The sequence below is a fragment of the Meleagris gallopavo genome, chromosome 31 (genome assembly GCF_905368555.1).
Source record: "Meleagris gallopavo chromosome 31, MGAL_WU_HG_1.1, whole genome shotgun sequence".
NCBI classification, from domain to species: domain Eukaryota; kingdom Metazoa; phylum Chordata; class Aves; order Galliformes; family Phasianidae; genus Meleagris; species Meleagris gallopavo.
In genome coordinates, this window is record NC_139434.1 from 1,857,089 (window position 1) to 1,875,748 (window position 18,660).

At 55.7% G+C, this 18,660-nt stretch overlaps 1 protein-coding gene across 1 annotated transcript; it reads left to right on the plus strand.

The window, feature by feature from the left end:
* The first annotated feature begins 857 nt into the window (after nt 1-857).
* Nucleotides 858-18,146, plus strand: FIGNL2 (fidgetin like 2). The gene is made up of 2 exons (XM_085212418.1): nt 858-1,067; nt 13,895-18,146. The coding sequence occupies exon 2, from the start codon at nt 13,906-13,908 to the stop codon at nt 16,057-16,059; it is 2,154 nt and encodes a 717-aa protein (XP_085068544.1). The 5' UTR covers nt 858-1,067; nt 13,895-13,905; the 3' UTR covers nt 16,060-18,146.
* Nucleotides 18,147-18,660: the final 514 nt, after the last annotated feature.

Sequence of the window (18,660 nt, forward strand, 5' to 3'; positions counted from 1 at the left end):
GGTATGAGGTCTTGGAGTGCATGGGTGCTGGGGGGCTTGGATGTAGGGGATGGGATTCTGTGGGGCAGGGTGTCAGGGTGTATGGGTGCTGGGATGCTGGGGTGCAAGGTGTCAGGGGGTGGCATGCAGGAGGACGTTGGTGCTGGGATGTAGGGGGCTGAGGTGTATGGATGCTGGGGTGCTGGGATGCAAGAGGTTGGGGTGCAGTGGGGTACAGGACACCACGGTCCATGGGTGCTGGGACGCGGGAGGTCGGGGTGCATGGGCACTGGGGTGCTGGGATGAAGGAGACTGAGGTGACTGGGTGCTGATCTGATGGGAGGTCAGGGCGTGTGGGCTGTGGGACGTTGGGATGCAGAAGGTTGGGTGCTGGGATGCAGGATGCCACGGTTCATGGGCCACGGGGTGCAGGAAGTCGGGGTGCACAGCCTCTGGGAAGATGGGATACAGGAGGCCGGGGTTCATGGATGTTAGGATGCTGGGATGCAAGTGGTTGGAGCACATGGCTGCTGGGATGCAGGACGCAGGAAGTCGGGGCACACGGCTGTTACGGTGCACAGGATGTTGGGGTGCAGGGGCACCAGGGCGCTGGGATGCAGGATTGGGACCCACGGCTGCTGGGATGCAGGATGCCGTGGTCCGTGGCTGCTGGGATGGGGGAGGTCGGGGCGCACGGGCTCAGAGCTGCCGGTCTCCCCCAACCCGCCCCTCTCTCCCCGCTTTGTGCCTCCCCAACCCCACCCGGGCCCGAACCCTTCTCCGCATCCACCTCCGCCCCCCCCCCCGCTCCACCCCACTCCCCCCCACCCCCACCCCCGCTGCGCCCGAGGGGCCGCTCCGCTCCGCCGCTCCGCTCCGCCCCACAGCGGTGCACGGGGGGCGGTCCGTGGGCGTCGTGGGGGCCGTCCCCATAGCCCCAACCCTCGGCCCCAGCACAGCCCCAGCGCCGGCCCCACAGCCCCCGCCGCCCGCGGGCCGCCCCGCATTGTCCGGGGGCAGCGGCAGGATGGGGGTCCCCGCACGGCCGCCCCCTCCCGGGCTGCGTTAAGGCCCGTCGGTATGAGGAGGTGAGTGGGGGGGTCCCCGGACTGGGGGGGGGGGGGGCACTGAGGGAGGGAGGGGCGGTTCCCGGCCACGCATCCCCGTGCTGGGAACCCTTTCCATCCAGGCCGGAATCTCGGAAGGTTTTGGGGTGAAATACGGCGATTTCGGTTCTTTTGGCACTTCCTTCCGGAATTCAACGAGTTTTGGGAGTGAAATGAGACGATTTCGGCTCTGCTGGCTGCAGAGAGGTCCCAACCCCACCCTGGGGGTCGGGCATCCTCCGAACCCCGAGCTTTGACCATTTCCCTCCCCCCTCCTCTCCCCCCCCCCCCAAATAAATAAATGAATAAATAAATAAATAACCCGCGCACCAACGGGGATCGTGGGGAGGGGGGGGGGAAAGGAGGAGGAGGAGGAGGGGTCCGCGTCCTGGTTGTGCCCCCGGGGGGGTCCGACCCCGAACAATGCGCGATCCTGAACGTCAAAACGGCCCCGAAGCGCCGCGGGCTGCGAGCGGTGCGCGCCGCAGTGGGGAGCCGTTCCCGAAAGCGCTTTTTTTTTTTGGGGGGGGGAGTTTGGGGGGGTTTGTTTTGAGGTTTGCTTCTTCCTCTCGGAGGACAAAAGGCATTTGGGGAAAAAAACAAACAAAAAAAAAACAACACAGAGCGGAACGGAACGGCGATGCGGTGGTGCTGCGGCGTTTATTGCTTCTCTCTGTCGCGGTGGTTCTGGGGGCTCCGTGCGCCTCGTCCCATCCCGGAGCACAAAATGCGCGTGGCTGCGAAAGGGAGACAGCGGTTCGTAAGGGGAGAGAGCTGCGAGGGAGAAAAGTGTGCAGGGCTGAAATGGGAGCTGCGTGGGGAGATGGGAGCGGAGCTGAATGCAGGACCGGGTGTGGGACTGAATTCGGAGCTGAATTCGGAACTGAATTCGGAACTGAATGTAGAACTGAATTTGGAACTGAATTCGGAACTGAATTTGGAGGAGTGTGGAATGGGCTGTAGAACTGAATGTGGAACTGAATTCAGAAGTGAATTTGGAACTGAATTCAGAATGAGTGTGGAACTGAATATAGAACCAAATTCAAAACAGAGTGCAGAACTGAATGTGGAACTGAATTCAGAACTGGATTTGGAACGGAGTGAGAAACTGAATGCAGAACTGAACTCAGAACTGAGTTTGGAACTGAATCCAGAATTCAGAGTAGAACCGAATTCAGAACTGAATTCAGAACTGAGTGCAGAACTGAATGTGGAACTGAGTGTGGATCTGAATTCAGAACTGCATTCGGAAGTCACTGCAGGACTGAATGCAGAACTGAATGTGGAACCGAGTGCGGAGCTGAACGTGGGTCTGCATTCAGACCAGAACTGCAGAGCTCTCAGCACGGAGGCACACGGCTGTGGGCAATGCTGGGGGTGGCAGTGCTGCTGTCGTTATCAAACCCAACATTTGGTTTCGGTCACTGCAGCAGAACTGTGTTGACATTTTCTCTTTGGGGATAATGAATGGCACGAACTGCATTGTGCTCCTCGGAGCGCTCCGGGATCTGCAGGAACGTAAACACAACAGCCTGGATTCATCGGCACTCAGTGAGCTCTGTGATTCCAGCAGCGCTGCTCCGGAGCCGCAGCTCTCCTTCAAAGTTTATTATGGATGGGGACTGCATCCCCGTTAATTCGTGTCGGGGTATTTTATGGCTGACAGCTGTGGGACCGCAGCGGCGTTTATCCGTGGAGGGGTTCTGAGGGCTCAGGGGGGACTTTTGGCACAGACCAGCGAGAGATTCCCCCCCTCTCCCAACTCCTTTTCTGCAGGGAAGGCTTTGGGCAGTGCCTTTGTTCTCCCGCGGAGCCCCCGCCGCATTCTTTCCTTTTGCCATTATCATTTTGGTTAAACAGAAAGGCGAGTTCTGTACCATATGGATCATGTTAACAATTGCTTATCTGGGAGCGGTGTTTTCTCCTCCCTCCTTTCCCCCCGCAGCCTTTCTCTCCCTCCCGACATCGGGGCTCTATCAGCATCCCCAGGGCCGCGCTCCCGTAACACAAAGCGCTCGCATCCCATAGGAGTTCATTCTTGAATTAAGGGAAAGCTCCAAAGTGGGCTTTGCTGGGATAAGGAAAATTCATCGCCGTGAGGGGAGCAGCGGGAATTTGTGGCCGTGGGTCCACGCAGTGAGTGGCCAAAGCTCTGTTTGTGTTATTTGCGGATCGCCGGAGCTGATGCGGAGATGCTGTCTGTATTTGATCCCAATCGAGGGGCCACAATTCCTGCAGATCCATCCCGGGCTGCTCCCAGCTCCGTATTTCTGGATCCTATCCATGGAGTTTGGGGTCTGCCCTTCAGTCCATCGGGATGAAAGTGTGGGGTCTGCATCCCGCATCCATCCGTTGCTACGGGCCCAAATCCGGCGCTGAGGGCGAAACCTCGGGCAGAGCAGCAGCTGCAGGGCCACCTCCTCCTCCTCTGATGGCAAAAGCAAACAGAGAGGGCTCGAGGAGGCACCGCAGTGTGGGTCCGTATCCATCACAGCAGGACCCCTATCCCAGGAACCACAACCCCAAAGAATCCATGGTTCTGCTGCCATTTGCAGATGCCCTCTGCTTCGCTCGCAGCGTTTGTGTTTTTGCGTCCTCCTCTTTGAGATGTTCCCAAAGGCGTGGATTTTTCTGCCAACAGCCCAACACGCTCCTCCCTTCCTCCCTTCCCTCCTTTCCCTTCCTCCCTTCCCTCCTTTCCCTTCCTCCCTTCCTTCCTTCCTTCCTTCCTTCCTTCCTTCCTTCCTTCTCCTTCCTTCCTTCCTTCCTCCCTTCCTCCCTTCCTTCCTTTTTCCCTCCCCCCTCCCTCCCTCCCTTCCTTCCTCTCTCCCTTCCTCCCTTCCTTCCTTTTTCCCTCCCCCCTCCCTCCCTCCCTTCCTTCCTCTCTCCCTTCCTCCCTTCCTCCCTCCCTTCCTTCCTCCTCCTGCTCAGATTGGCTGCTCTCCTGCAGTTCCCTTTTGCTGCTCAGGGAGGGGAATGCCCCCACGGTGCCGGATTTGCCGGAGGATTCCTACAGGGAATTTCTCGGAGCTGACGTTAATGCATCTGGAGAAGCGGCGCTGACCTCTGCGCGACGCTGACCTTTGCATTTATGCCATTGTAAACACTTTTCAGCTGTAGGTTTTGAGCTCTGGTGATTCTATGGCTCTTAGCAGAGCCTTTGTCACCCCTCGCATTGGCCAAATGTGTGGCTTCGTGCAGGTTTCGGCACCGCTGTCACCCCCAGGCTCCAAAAAACTCATTGCCACCGCTTGGGTTTGTGACACCGGGACCAAACCGGCTTTGTCAGCATCAAATGGGAACATTCCCATTGCTGGATGGCATTGGAGGATGGGGAAATCCCCACTGGGGGTTGAGATAATTCCCATTGGTGGGTGGGAAGATCCCCATTGTTGGATGAGTGAATTCCCAGTGGTGGATGGGAAAATCCCCATTGGTGGTTGAGAAAATCCCCATTGGTGGATGGGAAAATCCCCATTGGTGGCTGAAAGGATTCCCATCTCTGGATGGAAAAATTCCCATTGGTGGTTGAGAAAATCCCCATTGCTGGATGGGAAATTCCCACTGCTGGATGGGAGAACGCCCTTTGCTGGGTGAGAAAATCCCCGTTGCAAACTCCTTCTCCCAGCCCCGTGCCCTGTCATCAGCTGCAGTTAACGTTGGTTAAATTGTACAGATCACCAGCACTGTTGTTCCCGCAGCAGCGCATGCCTGGGGCCACTTATCAGCAACCCCTGATCTTTATGGGGGCCCTCATAAACCCAGCCAAGGCCTCTCTGCTTCCAGCTTGGAGCGGGGCAGGGTGCACACTGCATGGCTTCCCTCCCTTCTCCTGAGTGCAGACCACTTGATGATGGAAAGAATGGACAGATGCACGTAATTACAGCAGTGCCCTCGCTGCTGGTGTTGCAGATGTGCCCCTCACTCCATGCCCTGGTCTGGGTTGCCCCATTTTGGTGCCATTTGCAGGCTGCGATGTCTTCAGGCTGCCGTGCTTTCCTTCCAAAGAGCCACTTTTCTTTTTTTTTTTCTTCCCCACCAAGAAAGTGAAAACGAATGTCAAGACAAATTGCACTTTAACCCACACTTGTCTTGTCTACAAAAAAAAAAAGAAAAAAAAAAGGCTGAATAATAGCAGAATAAGTGCCCCTTTCTCCTGCCCCGGCCAAACTCATCAGAGGAGGCCATCCCCAACAAAGAATTTGCTGTGTAAATAGAGGAGAGGTGCAGCAGCACGGAGCAGGGAAGGGGCTCGTGGCCGCAGGGACACTGCAGCCCATTCCCCATCCTTGCTCAGTGGCTCTCAGCTGCTCGCTGTCATTAATCTCCCTCCCTGTTCCCAAAGCGACGGCATCAGCTGTGGGCTGGCATTGTCAGCAGAAGTGAGGGGATGTTTCCAGCAGTGGGGTTGCACCCAGTTCTGCTCCTTGTCCCATAGGGTCTGTGTGTATCAGTGCTGTTTGCCTAAGGAAGGATGCGTTTGGAGCAGGAGAGGGTGGAACCGAATGGGCTTGAAGGTCCCTTCCAACCCGTTCCATGGTTCCATGATCTCTAAGGTCCCTTCCAACCCAGAGTGTGGTTCTATGATCCTGAGGTCTCTTCCAACTCAACCATTCTACGGTTCCATGACCTTCAAGGTCCCTTCCAACCCAACCATCCTATGGTTCTGCCACCTTTAAGGACCCTTCCAACCCAAACCATGCTTCTATGATCCCGAGTCCCTTCCAATCCAGCCATTCTATGGTTCTGTCATCCTAAGAACCCCTCCAACCCAACCATCCTATGGTTCTGCCACCTCTAAGGACCCTTCCAACCCAAACCACGCTTCTATGATCTTTAAGGACTCTTCCAACCCATTCTATGGTTGTATGATCCCAAGGTCCCTTCCAACCCAACCAATCTATGTTTCCATTCCAACATGCCTTTACAATGGGGAGAGCTCACGAAGACACCACCATCGCGTCCTACATCCTACTGCCTCCCAGAGCAGGGGGAAGTAGAGTAATTAGCAGAGATGGCTGCAGAATGGTGTAATTAAATGGTGACGGGCTGTGATCTCGTGCCATTATACAGGTTTTGTGCCCCCGACGTCACCAGTGGGCTGCGGGAGGTTGGGGTGGACACGTTGCCATGTGTCACCCATCCCATCCCCATCCCCATCTCTATCCCATCCCATCCCCATCTCCATCTCTATCCCATCCCAACCCCAATCCCATCCCCAAGCACAGCTCTGGGGCAGCTCTCAGCTCCCATGGGTCACCACGTTGGCCGCGCGCTCCAGGTACGCACCGCAGAAATAACGCAGTTATGGATCTGACCTTGGGCTGTTCATATCCTCCTGGTACGAGGTGATTACTTTTTAATGAGTGGCTGCTGAAAAGGGAGGAAAATGAATTATTTCTGCCTTAGGATTAGCTCTCGGAGATGGGCCCAGCGCTGTGCGATCGATGCACACTTGGAGGCTGCACGTGGCTCAGGACTGCTCCCCATCTCCCAGCACTGGGAACATCCATGCTTTTGCTCTGTGAGTGGGATGAAGCCTTCCCATGGTGTATCAGGACCTGGAGAAGCAACTTTTGGCCTCATAGGTCTATGCTGTCGTCAGGATCTCCCCTTTTAGGGACGAATCCTGGGGTGAATTTCCAACTTTTGGGGACCAAATTCCCAATTTGTTCTGGTGAATTATCACCTTCCTGGGGGCGAATTCCCACCTTCTCGGGGGCCAGTGCCCAATGTGCTGGGGGCGAATTCCCAACTGGTTGACATTTTACCTTCTGGTTTTGAGCAGCCCTGCAGCGTTCTGTCGTAAGCAGCAGAGATGTTCTGACCCTGCTGTAATTAGAAGCCCAATAACTGCATGAGGAGTGCAGGAAGTGGGAGCTGCAGGGATGTGCAGGTCCCCAAACCCAACATCCATCCTGCAAGCAGAGGGGAGATGCAGCCCATAGGGCAGCGGTGTCAGCAAAGAAAGAATCCCCAAAGAGGGAACTGCTGGAAAATCCATTAGTGAATGGAGTGCAGGAGGGACTTTGGCTTTTCATGCTGCTGGGGCGGCGTTTAGGAAAGAATCGGGGAGTCAAAAGGCTTGGGAAAACAAAAGGCACCGAGGGAGAGAGGCCTCTGCACGGTGCGTGCCTTGGGGTGGGCGTGGGATGGGCTCTGCTTCCCCCGGGGCGCACGGCGGGGATGGATTGGTGTAAAAAATGGGAGATTTTTGCTCCTTTCCCCCTCGGAGCGTGCTGCACGGGGAAGGCAGCCAGGCAGAACATCCAACCGCGTTGCTAAAGGTGCTGGCTAGGGCAGGGAGGCTATCCAGAATTAGAGTTAATTAAGATTGATTCGTTCCATGGAGGATAGGAGCTGGAGCGTTACAGCTACCGCTGCGCCAGGCTCCGCTGCACGCGGCAAATTATCTCCGTGCTGCAGCTTCCTCTGCAGCCCCCGGCCCTATGGCAGCACACAGAGCACAGGGGGAGCGGGGGGGGGGCTGCTGGAGTGGCTTTGCCCCCGGGGGAGTCCGTTGTTGGAGCTGCAGCGTGGAAAGCACCCGGAGAAGGGAGGGCCACGGCTGGGGGTTGAGGCTGGGGGTCTTCCAGGCAGAGCTGTTTGCTGCTTGTGGGGTAATGAAATGGAGCTGCAATGCTTTCCTCTTGCAAAGGGAAGCGTGCACAATTGCTTTGTGCCTTTTGGGTGTCGTGCACCTATTTGGTGCTTGCGGGCTGCAGAGGGTCTGTGCGAGGCTGCGGTGCAGATGAGGGCTGCGATGCTTTCTTCTTGCAACGGGAGGAGAGCAGAACTGCTTTCAACCTTCTGGCGTCCATGCATTTGTCCTGCAGATGGTCTGTATGTGGTTTGGGTGCCCATCAAACCGTGGGTGCACCAGCAGGACAGGGGTAGTGGGATGGGTTGGACGTGGTGAACTTGGAGGTCCTTTCCAAACTTAACGATCACAGGATTCCATGGTCCTGAGGGCGTGGAGCAGCAGAGCAGAGGATGGCACGAAGATGCCTTCAGACAATTCCCCTGCATCTCCCTATAGAGGTCCATGGGCAGAAGCAAAGCCCACACCTTTGGGATGGGGAACAGGGCTGGGAGCGGTGCGTTGTGGTGCACTCATTGTTATGCAGATTGTATGCAAATTGAGTCCATTTCACCTCTTCTGGGACCACCTCTGCTTGGGGAAATGCTTCCGCTGATCAGAAATGGACCTTTGTTTTTCCTCCCCATTGGAATCCTCAGGAAATGGGATGGGTCCAATGCACCACATCCAAGTCTGGCTCTGGAGAGTTCGCATGGCATCTAGGAATGAGATTTTGGTGGCAGATTTTGGTGCTGGGAGCAGCATCCATGGGCCACGTCCTGTGGGAAGGGAGCGCTTACCCTAAGTGGACTCGAATGACCTCAACAAAGCTTCTACCAAAGCCCTTCCTACTGGGAGCTGCCCTTCAAGCTGGGCTCTGCTTGGAGGTCGCAGCTGAAATGTCAGCCCAGCAAACTTCTGACAAAATTGAGGGCTTTTGGGGCAGGAGAGCATCCGCGGGGTGAGAAGTGATGGCAGAGGAAATGACAGAAAGAGCTGGGGTTCTGCATGTGCTGAGGTGTCCCTACGGCAGAGTGGGCAGCACAGGGATGGATTCACGCTGCACTTCATCCCCTGCAGGCAGATCCCAGCAGTGAGCACCCATGGACCAGAACCGTGTGATACTGCGATGAAATAAGCCAATAATTCCCACTTCCTTTCAGATCTTTGTCACCCCTCTTTCTCCCATCCGTCTTAAGATATTGAAAGGTGGAACAAAACGCCTCAAACCCACCAGTGGCACCCATTATCACTGAGACCCTCATTTTCCCACCCACATCCTCTGATCCTGGGGATTCTGATCCTGGGGATTCCTCCAACCCCCAGCACTGCCTCTCCAGATGGAGGATGATGCTCAGCTGCTGCCAGGCTGAACAGACACATATTAATTTTTCATTCTCCGGACGGATCCTGGAGCTGCACAGATGGGCTGTGGCCCATTGCCCTCTGCATTGCATCCTGATGTCCAGCTGCTCCGGGTGTGATATACGGTTGGGCAGTACGAATGGCTGAGCCTCAAGCTCCCACGTGGTGGCTGATCCTTGTGGGGTGGGGATGGGGCTCGTGGGAGCTGCCACCCTCCTTTTACCTCACCTATATTGGCTGTGCTGTGGTCGCTGTCCTGTCCTTCTCTTTGCTGGGAGGCAGCTGGGAACGTGTTGGGTTCACCATGCAACCCAAGCTGCTGTCTTGGTGGCCAGCTTCCTAAAACTCCAAATCTGTGCTGTGCTGGAGGACCGTGAGCTGCACAGCTTGGGCATGGAGGAGTGGAAGAGGGAGGTGTCCCCGTGTCACCACCACGGACAGATGGAGCTCACGGCTGAGCTGTGCCACGGGGCTTGGGTGCTCCTCTCCCCGCTCTGATTAGAAGTAAAATAGCTGTGCAAGAAGCACAGAAGGTGGGAGCTGTAGGGGCATTGCCAAAGCTGACATCCATCCGACCATCTCTGCAAGCAGAGGGGAGATGCAGCCTCTGGAGTGCTGTGTCAGCAAAGAAAGAAGGGAACATCTGGAAGACCCATCAGAGAATGGAGTGCTGCAGAGACCTTGGTTCTTCATGTCACCCTGTGGGCCCGGGTGCAGGGGGTCCCCTCTGGTTCCTGGGGATGTGCTGGAGGTGACCCAGCCAAAACATCACTGTGATCTATAGCAGCACTGTGAAAACACTTCAGCACTTCGCCACAGCCCCCAGCTCCAAGCGCGCCCACATTGGCCATAATTCTCTTTTATTGCCAGGATTTGACTCGCTGTAACACCAGTGGTGCTGCTGTGAGCCAGGGGTGAGCCGGGCCAGGCCGAGCTCTGCACAGATCATCAGGAAATGCCTCATTTACAAGAAATACCACCACCCCTCCGCCCTCCCATGCACTGGAGAGCCTCGTGCTGCTCGGCCTCCGGTGAAGCACCGCATCTCCTGCAGTGGCGAAGCACTGAACCATGGCTGCAAAACCCCAGGGCTACAAAGCGCTGAGGCACGGTTCAAGACCCGAGGCAAATCCTATTGCAGCAGCAAAGCTGTTCGTGCAATAGCTGCACCCATGCTGCGAGGGCATGCGACAGGGCCTTGCCTGGACCAAGCTGGGGGTGCTGAGAGCAAAATCCTGCTGGGAAAACGCATCTGTGTGATGGAAAGAGACCGGTGTGAGCAGCGTTTGTGAGGACTATGGGAAATGTCAGGGGCTGGGCTGAGAGGTGGGACCCCCAGCAGCTGAGTGTGCTTGCTCTGGGGCCAGTGGGGGGATGATGGAGCTAAGCAGAGTCTTGAAGAAGCAGAAATCCTCCCCCTGAAAAGGAGCCCTCAGCAAGATGACAGCAGTACGAGCAAAATGAGTGGCTCATCGGTTTGCTTCTGCTGCATGTGCTCCCTCCCTCCTCTGGCTGGTGGCTGCAAAGCAAAGGGGAAACCGAGGCACACTCAGCATTTGCAGGGCTGCTCCAGCACAGGTGCTTGCTTGGGTTTCAACCCTAACTTCAGCGCATCGTTGGCTCGATGCTATGCATGGAAACCTTCTTTGCCCTCCACATCCGTGGGAACCCCGTTCCTCTGGGGAGAGCTGAGAGAGCTGAGAGCACCCACTGCTGCCTACACACGTGTTTGACACCCACAGCTGCACGAGGTCCCCTCAGGAGGGGTCGTGGGGGGAGCGGACCCCAACCCTGCGCCATCGGGACACCCTCGGCGCAGCGCCCCGGTTGCGCGCAGCAAGAAGGGCCCCGAACAAAAGCCCACTTCAGAGCCGCTGCTGAATAGATTAACAAGATTTCCATAATTAGGGCGGGAGGGAACAATAGGATTCTCCCCTGCCCAGCCCCCCCTGCCCGCCTTTGTCTTGCGCTGTGGATAATGGGGCAGCAGCGAGGGTGGGAACCGGCCGTGCCATTTGGTCACTGGACAGTAATTTTCTCACACTGCCAAGGGGAGCATTGAAACATCTGTCCCCGCTCCGAGCGCTCATTCACGTCACATCGCGGCCCCCCTGACAACTTCTCCCCGTCCCACCAACCCTCCCCCTCCGCCGGGTTTGCAGGGCGTTCGCATGGCTTTGCTTTCCCTTTCCCAACTGCGCCCTGCGCTGAAGCGCTTCGGGTTTTGCAGCCGGGTTTTGCAGCCGGGTTTTGCAGCCGGGTTTTGCAGCCGGGTTTTGCAGCCCTTCCGTGCTCTGATCGCTGCGCTGATGCACGGCTGCGTTTCGTGCCGTGGGGTTCGGCTTTGCTGCTCTGGGATGGAGCTGTAGGACCGCATCCCAGCCGACCCCGGGGCTGCCCACCCTCCTCAGGGCGCTGCAAAGCAGTCACTGCGCTTCCTTTAAGCGCGGATTTTTAGCTTTTGGGTGCTGGCATCCATCCATGCTCCAGGGGGAAAAGCAAACTGCATTTCTCTGCTTGGCATTTCGGCACTGAGGGGGTTCTGAGCACCCATAGGAAGCATTTTGAGGCCCAAACTGGTTTTTTTTTTTTTTTTTTTTTTGCAGCTCAGCAACCATTTGGGTCCTAATCTAGAAAGCATATCTCTGTTCAGTGCCACAGCACCTAGCAAGGATGGAAACTCATGGTGCTTCAACCCCCCCCCCCACCAAATACACCTCTACATAATGTCTCACTCCTCAGCAAAGCCTGATTTTTCCCTTCCATAGCTCCTCGGTGCCTCTGCTCCCTTCTGGCCCTTACCACTCCATTCTTCTCATGCACAGCTCAGGGCAAAAACTGCAGCAGAAGCAGAGCTTTGCTGGGAAGCTCTCTCTTTGTGCTCAATGGAAAGGCCCTTTCCTGCACACCAGCTCTGGCCGAGCGTTTATCTCTCGGTAGCACTTTAATAATGGTGAGTAAATGCAGGGGGGGATGGCAGATGAAGCCAGGCAAAGCCGCCATTTAAATCCTCTTGTGGAAGTTTGATATCCAAAGTGGAAGTACAAATGCCATATAAGTCAATTAAAGCATTAAGTAATCTAATTGTGCTGCGGTCACAAAGTGGCTTAAAGGCTGAATGGGGCGTGAGGGCCCTCCTGCTCCCACTGCAGCTTTGTGTGGGGCTGGGGGGGCTGCTGGGGGGCTCAGCACGGCAGATAACAATGGGGCTGGGGGCTGCCCTGGCTCTTCTGCTTTTCTTCCCCAGCAGGGATGTGCATCACTAGGAGGGGTTGAGCAGAGGGATGCAGGCCCAGGTGGGACAGTGCTTCCATGTGTGTGCAGTGCAAGCCCATGTCCCCAACTCCCGTGGAGACTGGGGAGATGCACAGCTCCCACCCAGGCTTTGTTCCCCGAGCAGGAACAGGTGGGATGTGTGGGGTTGCCTGGGACTGCTCCATCCCCCTTGCACCCTCTCCATTGCATTGCTGCAGAGCTGTCTGTGCTCTCCCAGCTCTCTTCTTGCTGAGAATTTTCCAAATGCTTTTAATGCGTTGGCAGAGCAATTAATACGGGTGCCCTGCATGCAGCCAGGAGTTGGACTCAGCGATCCTTACGGGTCCCTCCCAACCCAAGATATTCTACAATTCAGAGATAACGTGCCCCAAACAATTAATATGTTATTGCAATGCGATGCAAAGTGCAACAATGACAGCAGAGCAGCGAAGCCTCATGCTGCAGCAAGTGAGGACTTGCTCAAATGCAACAGCCAGGGACACAGAAACAAAGGAAAGAAGCTGCTTACCTTCAGAAAGCCTCAGGTACACAGGGATCACCACAGAGATGCCCTCCCCTCCACTGCCAACCCTTAAATGAGGTCTGGGAAAAGGTGGATCCTGGCTCCAGCCCTTCCATCACTCAGGTGCATTGCAGGGCTTGGGTTAGCCCTGCCTTCCCACCAGGTACTCAATCACTGGGGCAAGCCATTATTCATATTCCATTCATTGTAATGATTATATATCTATTAATATGTTGTTAATGCTGGGTGTGCAGTGGCCAGCCAACACCTGGCTTCTAGTCCAGGTGAAACAAAGGGAGCAGGATGCTGGAACTGGAGCTGCTGCTGGGGTTTGGGAGGGCCTCGTACAATAGCATGGATGTTGTTTTCTGTTGGGTGATGGGTTGGTTTGATGATGTCGTTGTTTTCTGTTGGGTGATGGGTTGGTTTGATGATGTGGGTGTTGTTTTCTGTTGGGTGATGGGTTGGTTTGATGATGTCGTTGTCTTCTGTTGGGTGATGGGTTGGTTTGATGATGTGGGTGTTGTTTTCTGTTGGGTGATGGGTTGGTTTGATGATGTGGTTGTTATTTTCTGTTGGGTGATGGGTTGGTTTGATGTGGTTGTTATTTTCTGTTGGGTGATGGGTTGGTTTGATGACGTGGTTGTTGTCTTCTGTTGGATGTTGGGATCATCAAAGCTTGAGCTGGATGATTGCTCTGAAGTACTTGCTGGGAGTGTCTGCATCAGTGGTGCAAGGTGTTTGCACTGATGATGCAAAAGGGTGGTCGGGGGGATTTTTGACTGTAAGATGTGTGATGTAGGACACAGAGGTTGGAAGTAGATGGTCTTGAAGGTCCCTTCCAATGCAAGCTTTTCTGTGATTCTGTAATTCCACAATTCTGTCTGATTGGGATTAGGAGGTGCAACACGGACCGGGGCACGGGGTGGTTTGGTGGGTTTTGAGCAGTGCAGGAGGGCACTTGTCCCAGTTTTGGTGGTCGCACTTGGGGATATGGTCTACTGGACATGGCTTGATGGGTTAGACTTTGATGATCCTGGGGGTCTTTGACACCATTAGTGATACCACGATCCCTGTGTCCCGTAGGTCTGTCGAAGATGCACTGGTCACCAGAGCATGCCCAGTCCCTGAACCAGTGGCCAGAGCAGCACCTCGACGTCTCCTCCACCACCTCCTCACCAGCCCACAAGTCCGACCTCTATCCCAGCACCCGCCAGCGCTTCAACTACGCCTGGGCCAACGACGACATCTCCGCACTCACCGCCTCCAACCTCCTCAAGAGGTACGCCGAGAAGTACTCGGGGGTGCTGGATGCGCCCTACGAGCGCCCGGCACTGAGCGGCTATGGGGATGGTGCCTTCGGGCCCGTTAACGGGCAGAAAGGGGACGGCGAGCCCTGGCCCGTGCCCCACAGCTCCGACGGCGCCTACCCACTGACCCCCATCCACGATGGCCTCCCCGGTGCCAAGGCCGTGGTGCCGCCCGCCGTGCCGGCCGGTGGCGCTCCGCTGGGGCTCGCCGGCTCCCCGGTGGTGTCGGCCAACCTCGCTGATCCCATCTACGCTGGGAATTCATGCGGAGCAGCGGCCGGCTCCGGCGGGCTGGGCTCATCTCAGGAGTACCCTGCGGGCTACGGCAGCACCTACTTGCCCTCTGGCTACTGCGGCCAGCCCAGCACAGCACTTGCCCCTCCGCACCCACCCACCCTGCACGGCTCGGGGCTCCTGCAGCCCACGCACCCCTCATCCGCCCTGGTGCCGGGCTATGGTTCCTCCGGCCCCGTCTACAACTACGCCTCGGGCAGCTACGCCACACAGCCGGGCTATGGAGCCATCCACCCGCCCCATCCCTCCGCCTCCTACCTGCCCTCAGGCATCGCAGCCCCCACCCCGCTGCCGGCCCCCGGGCCCACCACTCGCCCATCTGTGGTGCCGGCCTATGGCTACCAAGCCGCCGGGTTGGCTTCGTTGGCTGTGCCGCCCTTGGGCACCGAGGCGACGGGCACCTTGAAGAGGAAAGCTTTCGATATCTCCGGTGGGGAGGATGAAGCAGAGGGCAGATATCGGAAATACAGCTACGAGCAGCCAAAGTCCCCCTACCCCATGTCGGACAACAGCGAGTGCCGAGGCAACGGCTTCCCTGGTGCCAGCAAGCGGCCGGCGGGCAGCGCTGAGGAGCACAGCAGTAAATATGGTGGGCAGGCGATGAAGAGCGTGGTCTCACCACCCTACGGAGCTGGGGACGCCCCGCTGCGACCCACAGAGTCCTTTGAGAAGTTCAGCCCTCCCCTCGCCAACGGGGAGCGGGCGGCCGAGCCGGGACACCCCTTCCCTTTGAGGCTGCCACCCAAAGCGCCCGTCTTCAGCAGCCAACCGGTGGAGGAGCAGCCCAAAAACGTCGACCCGCTGGTGTTGGAGTTGGTGAACACCAAGATCGTGGAGCGCGGGCCGCCCGTGCAATGGACGGACATCGCCGGGCAGGTCTCCATCAAAGCAGCCATTGAGGAGGAGCTGGTGTGGCCCATCCTGCGACCCGGTGCCTACACCGGGGCGAGCAGGCTGCCCAGAACCATCCTCCTGTTTGGGCCACACGGCACTGGGAAGACCCTACTGAGCCGCTGCATCTCCACCCAGCTGGGCTCCACGCTGCTGAAGCTCAGCGCCGCTGCCCTGCTCACCACCTGGAAAGCCGAAGCTGAGAAGATCCTCCAGACCGTCTTTTTTGTGGCCAAGTGCCGGCAGCCCTCGGTGGTGCTCATCATGGAGGTGGAATCCTTGCTGGTGGCCCAGGATGGCGGCCAGGCTGGAAACCTCAAGTCGCAGCTCCTCTCCTACCTGGACAATGTAGCTACCTCGACCGAGCAGAACGTGGTCATCATAGGGACCACCTCACGGCCCGGCAGCATGGACGAAGCTTCCCACCGGCGCTTTGCCAAACGTTTCTACATCTCCCCACCGGACAGCATCGCCCGGAGGCAGATCCTCCACCACGCCCTGGCTCAGCAGAGCTCCTGCCTGAGCGAGCGGGAGATGGCATCGCTGGTACAGCACACCGAGAGCTTCTCGGGCAGCGAGCTGATCCAGCTGTGCCAGCACGCCGGGGCCACCACGCTGCATGGCTTGCCGGGCCAGATCCAACCCACCTCCTACAAGGACTTTGAGAAGGCCTTTTGCAAGGTCCGCCCCGCCGCCTCGCAGAAGGAGCTGGATTTGTTTGCTGAGTGGGATAAGATGTACGGGTCCAGGCACTGACCGGGAAGACCCGGCCACAACCAACATACCTCTTTCTTAGGGTTTCTGATAGGACTGGGCTTTTTTGGTCCTTTGTTTTTCTGAAGCAGTCGCTCGTTGAACTCAGGATAACCTATTTATTGTTCACCCGCCTCCCCTTGCAGCCGTTTCCAGACCGTAGAACCTTAGGATCATAGAACCATAGGAACATAGAACCATAGAATTGGTTGAGTTGGAAGGGAACCTGAAGGGTCATCCAGTGCAACTCCCGTGCACTGAGCATCCACATCTTGGTCGTAGAACCACAGAGTTGGTTGAATTGGAAGGGAACCCGAAGGGTCACCCAACTCCAACTCCTGTGCAGGGGCCATCCAGATCTCAGTCATAGAGCCGGAGAATTGTTGAGTTGGAAGGGACCCTCGAAGGTCATCCAGTGCAAGTCCATGCCATGAACGTCCACACCTCCATAGAACCATAGAATTGGCTGAGTTGGAAGGGACCCCTAGGGATCATCCAGTGCAAGTCTCATGCCATGAACATCCACACTCCATAGAACCATAGAATTGGCTGAGTTGGAAGGGACCCCTAGGGATCATCCAGTGCAACCCTCATGTCGTGAACATCCACACCTCCATCTCAGAACCACAGAATTGGTTGAGCTGGGAGGGAACCTGAAGGGTCACCCACTCCAACTCCCGCGGACATCCACAGCTCGATGGCGTTGCTCAGATGCAAGGAGCAGAGCTGAAAACGCCACGATTAAAGCTTTCTGTGGATGGGTGCACGGGTCCCTGTGCTGCGTGCAGAGGTTTCCCTTCTTCTCACTTATTCCCAACCAAAACATTGACCGCAGCGATGGAGGAAGCGGCACAGGGAGGGGGAGGTGGGGGGACCGCAGAACCCAGGGCTTTGGAGTAAAATACTGTAGATTGTTTAATATACTAGACTTCGTTTTTATTTTTGTAAGGTATGTAGGTTGTTTTTTTTTTTTTTGGTGGCTTTTTTTTTTTTTTTTGGTGTTTTCGTTTTGTTTCGTTTTTCTTTTTAACTACTCAGGAAATGAATTACCTCAGCATTAAAAAAAAAAAAAAAAAAGGAAAAAAAAAAGAAAAAAACGTGTTTTTCAAAACTCTTTCAATCTTCTCAGAAATGGGAAAAAAAAAAAAAAAAAAGAGAGATTTGAAGGGTTTGCAGAGGTCGGATGAAGCTGCCTCGTGCGTTTGCTTCCAAAAAAAAAAAAAAAAAAGGGTGACAGAAAGAAGAAAAAAAGAAGAAAACAAACAAACAAACAAAAAACAAAAAACCAAACCCATAACAAAACTTGAAGCTGTTACAAAGATGAAAGTTGAATGTATTTTGGGTGCGCCTCACACTTGCTGTGCCGTCGTTTTCGTGGCTTTGTTTTCCCTCCCGCTGCCCTCATGGCGTTGGGGTCCCGCCGTGGTTTTGAAGCCGTCCCCCAGCACCACTTTTTGGCTCCTTCTTTCTCCCTTCTTGACGCCCTGCCTGGTTGGGTCGTCGCGTTTCGCTTTCGTTTCGTTCGTTGGTTTGTTTGATTTTCTGCTTAATAATAATAATAATAATAATAATAATAATAATAATTTTTTTTTTTTTAGTGCTATGTACTGTGTTTGGGAGTCGGTCTCCCCCCGAACCTCAGGGTCTGCGCATGCAGAGCAGGAGAAGAGCATTGGGGGCACGGGGTGCTCCCCCCCCCCGCAGTGCTCAGGATGCCAAAGGAGCCAATTTTGGGGGGTCTTTTCCCCATTTTTTCTCATTTTCCCATTGAAGTGTGCACGGGAGCCCCTGCACAAAGGGCATTAATGGGGATGCACCTCCGCCTCCTCCCCACCTCCTCCAAAAAGTGGTACTGGGTTCCTGAAGACTTTTTTTTTTTTTTTTAATTATTATTATTAATTATCATTATTTGACTTTGTACACTCTCTGTAACCATTTCTACCTCATTTTGCAACGTATTGTACATGAAAATATTTAATTCATGTCTTATTGATGTCTGAAAATAAGAAATGCTTTCGAGCTGTAATGGTCTACCTCAAGAAATACTGTATTTTAAAAAGAAAAGTATTACACAGTATTAAAGAGATTACAGAAAACCCTCCGGAGATCCCATGGTTTTGGCACCAGCTTTTGCCCCATCTCATCATTTTCAGCCCCAAACTGGGTGGCTGGGGGAGCAGGGAGGGACAAGGGGACTTTGTGGGGGACAGAGGGACAAGGGGGATGCTGCAGGAGGAGAAAGCATTGCAGTGAGGGGCAGTGGGTCCAGGTGTGCCCCATCCCTCGTTAGGGGTGGGTTGGGGGGGTCCAGGTGTGCCCTGGAGCAGGAAAAAGCTGGGGGGCTCCAGATGTACCCATCCCCTTATTAGGGGCCGTTGGGGGGGGGCAGGTGAGCCTTGTCCCGTTACTGGGGCTGTCAGAGGGGGTCCAAGTGTGCCCCTATCACTCACTAGGAGTGTTTTGGGGGAGTCCAGGAGTGCCTCATCCCATTAATAGGGGACAGCTTGGGGGAGGGGACAAGCCCCTTAATAGAGGCAGCTGGGGCTCAGCTCTGCCCATCCCTTCCATAGGGGCAGTTTGGGTGCAGGTGTCCCCAGTCCTCAT

Coding starts and splice junctions, on each gene's coding strand:
- FIGNL2 (XM_085212418.1), top strand. CDS start 13,906: ATGCACTGGTCACCAGAGCATGCCCAGTCCCTGAACCAGTGGCCAGAG.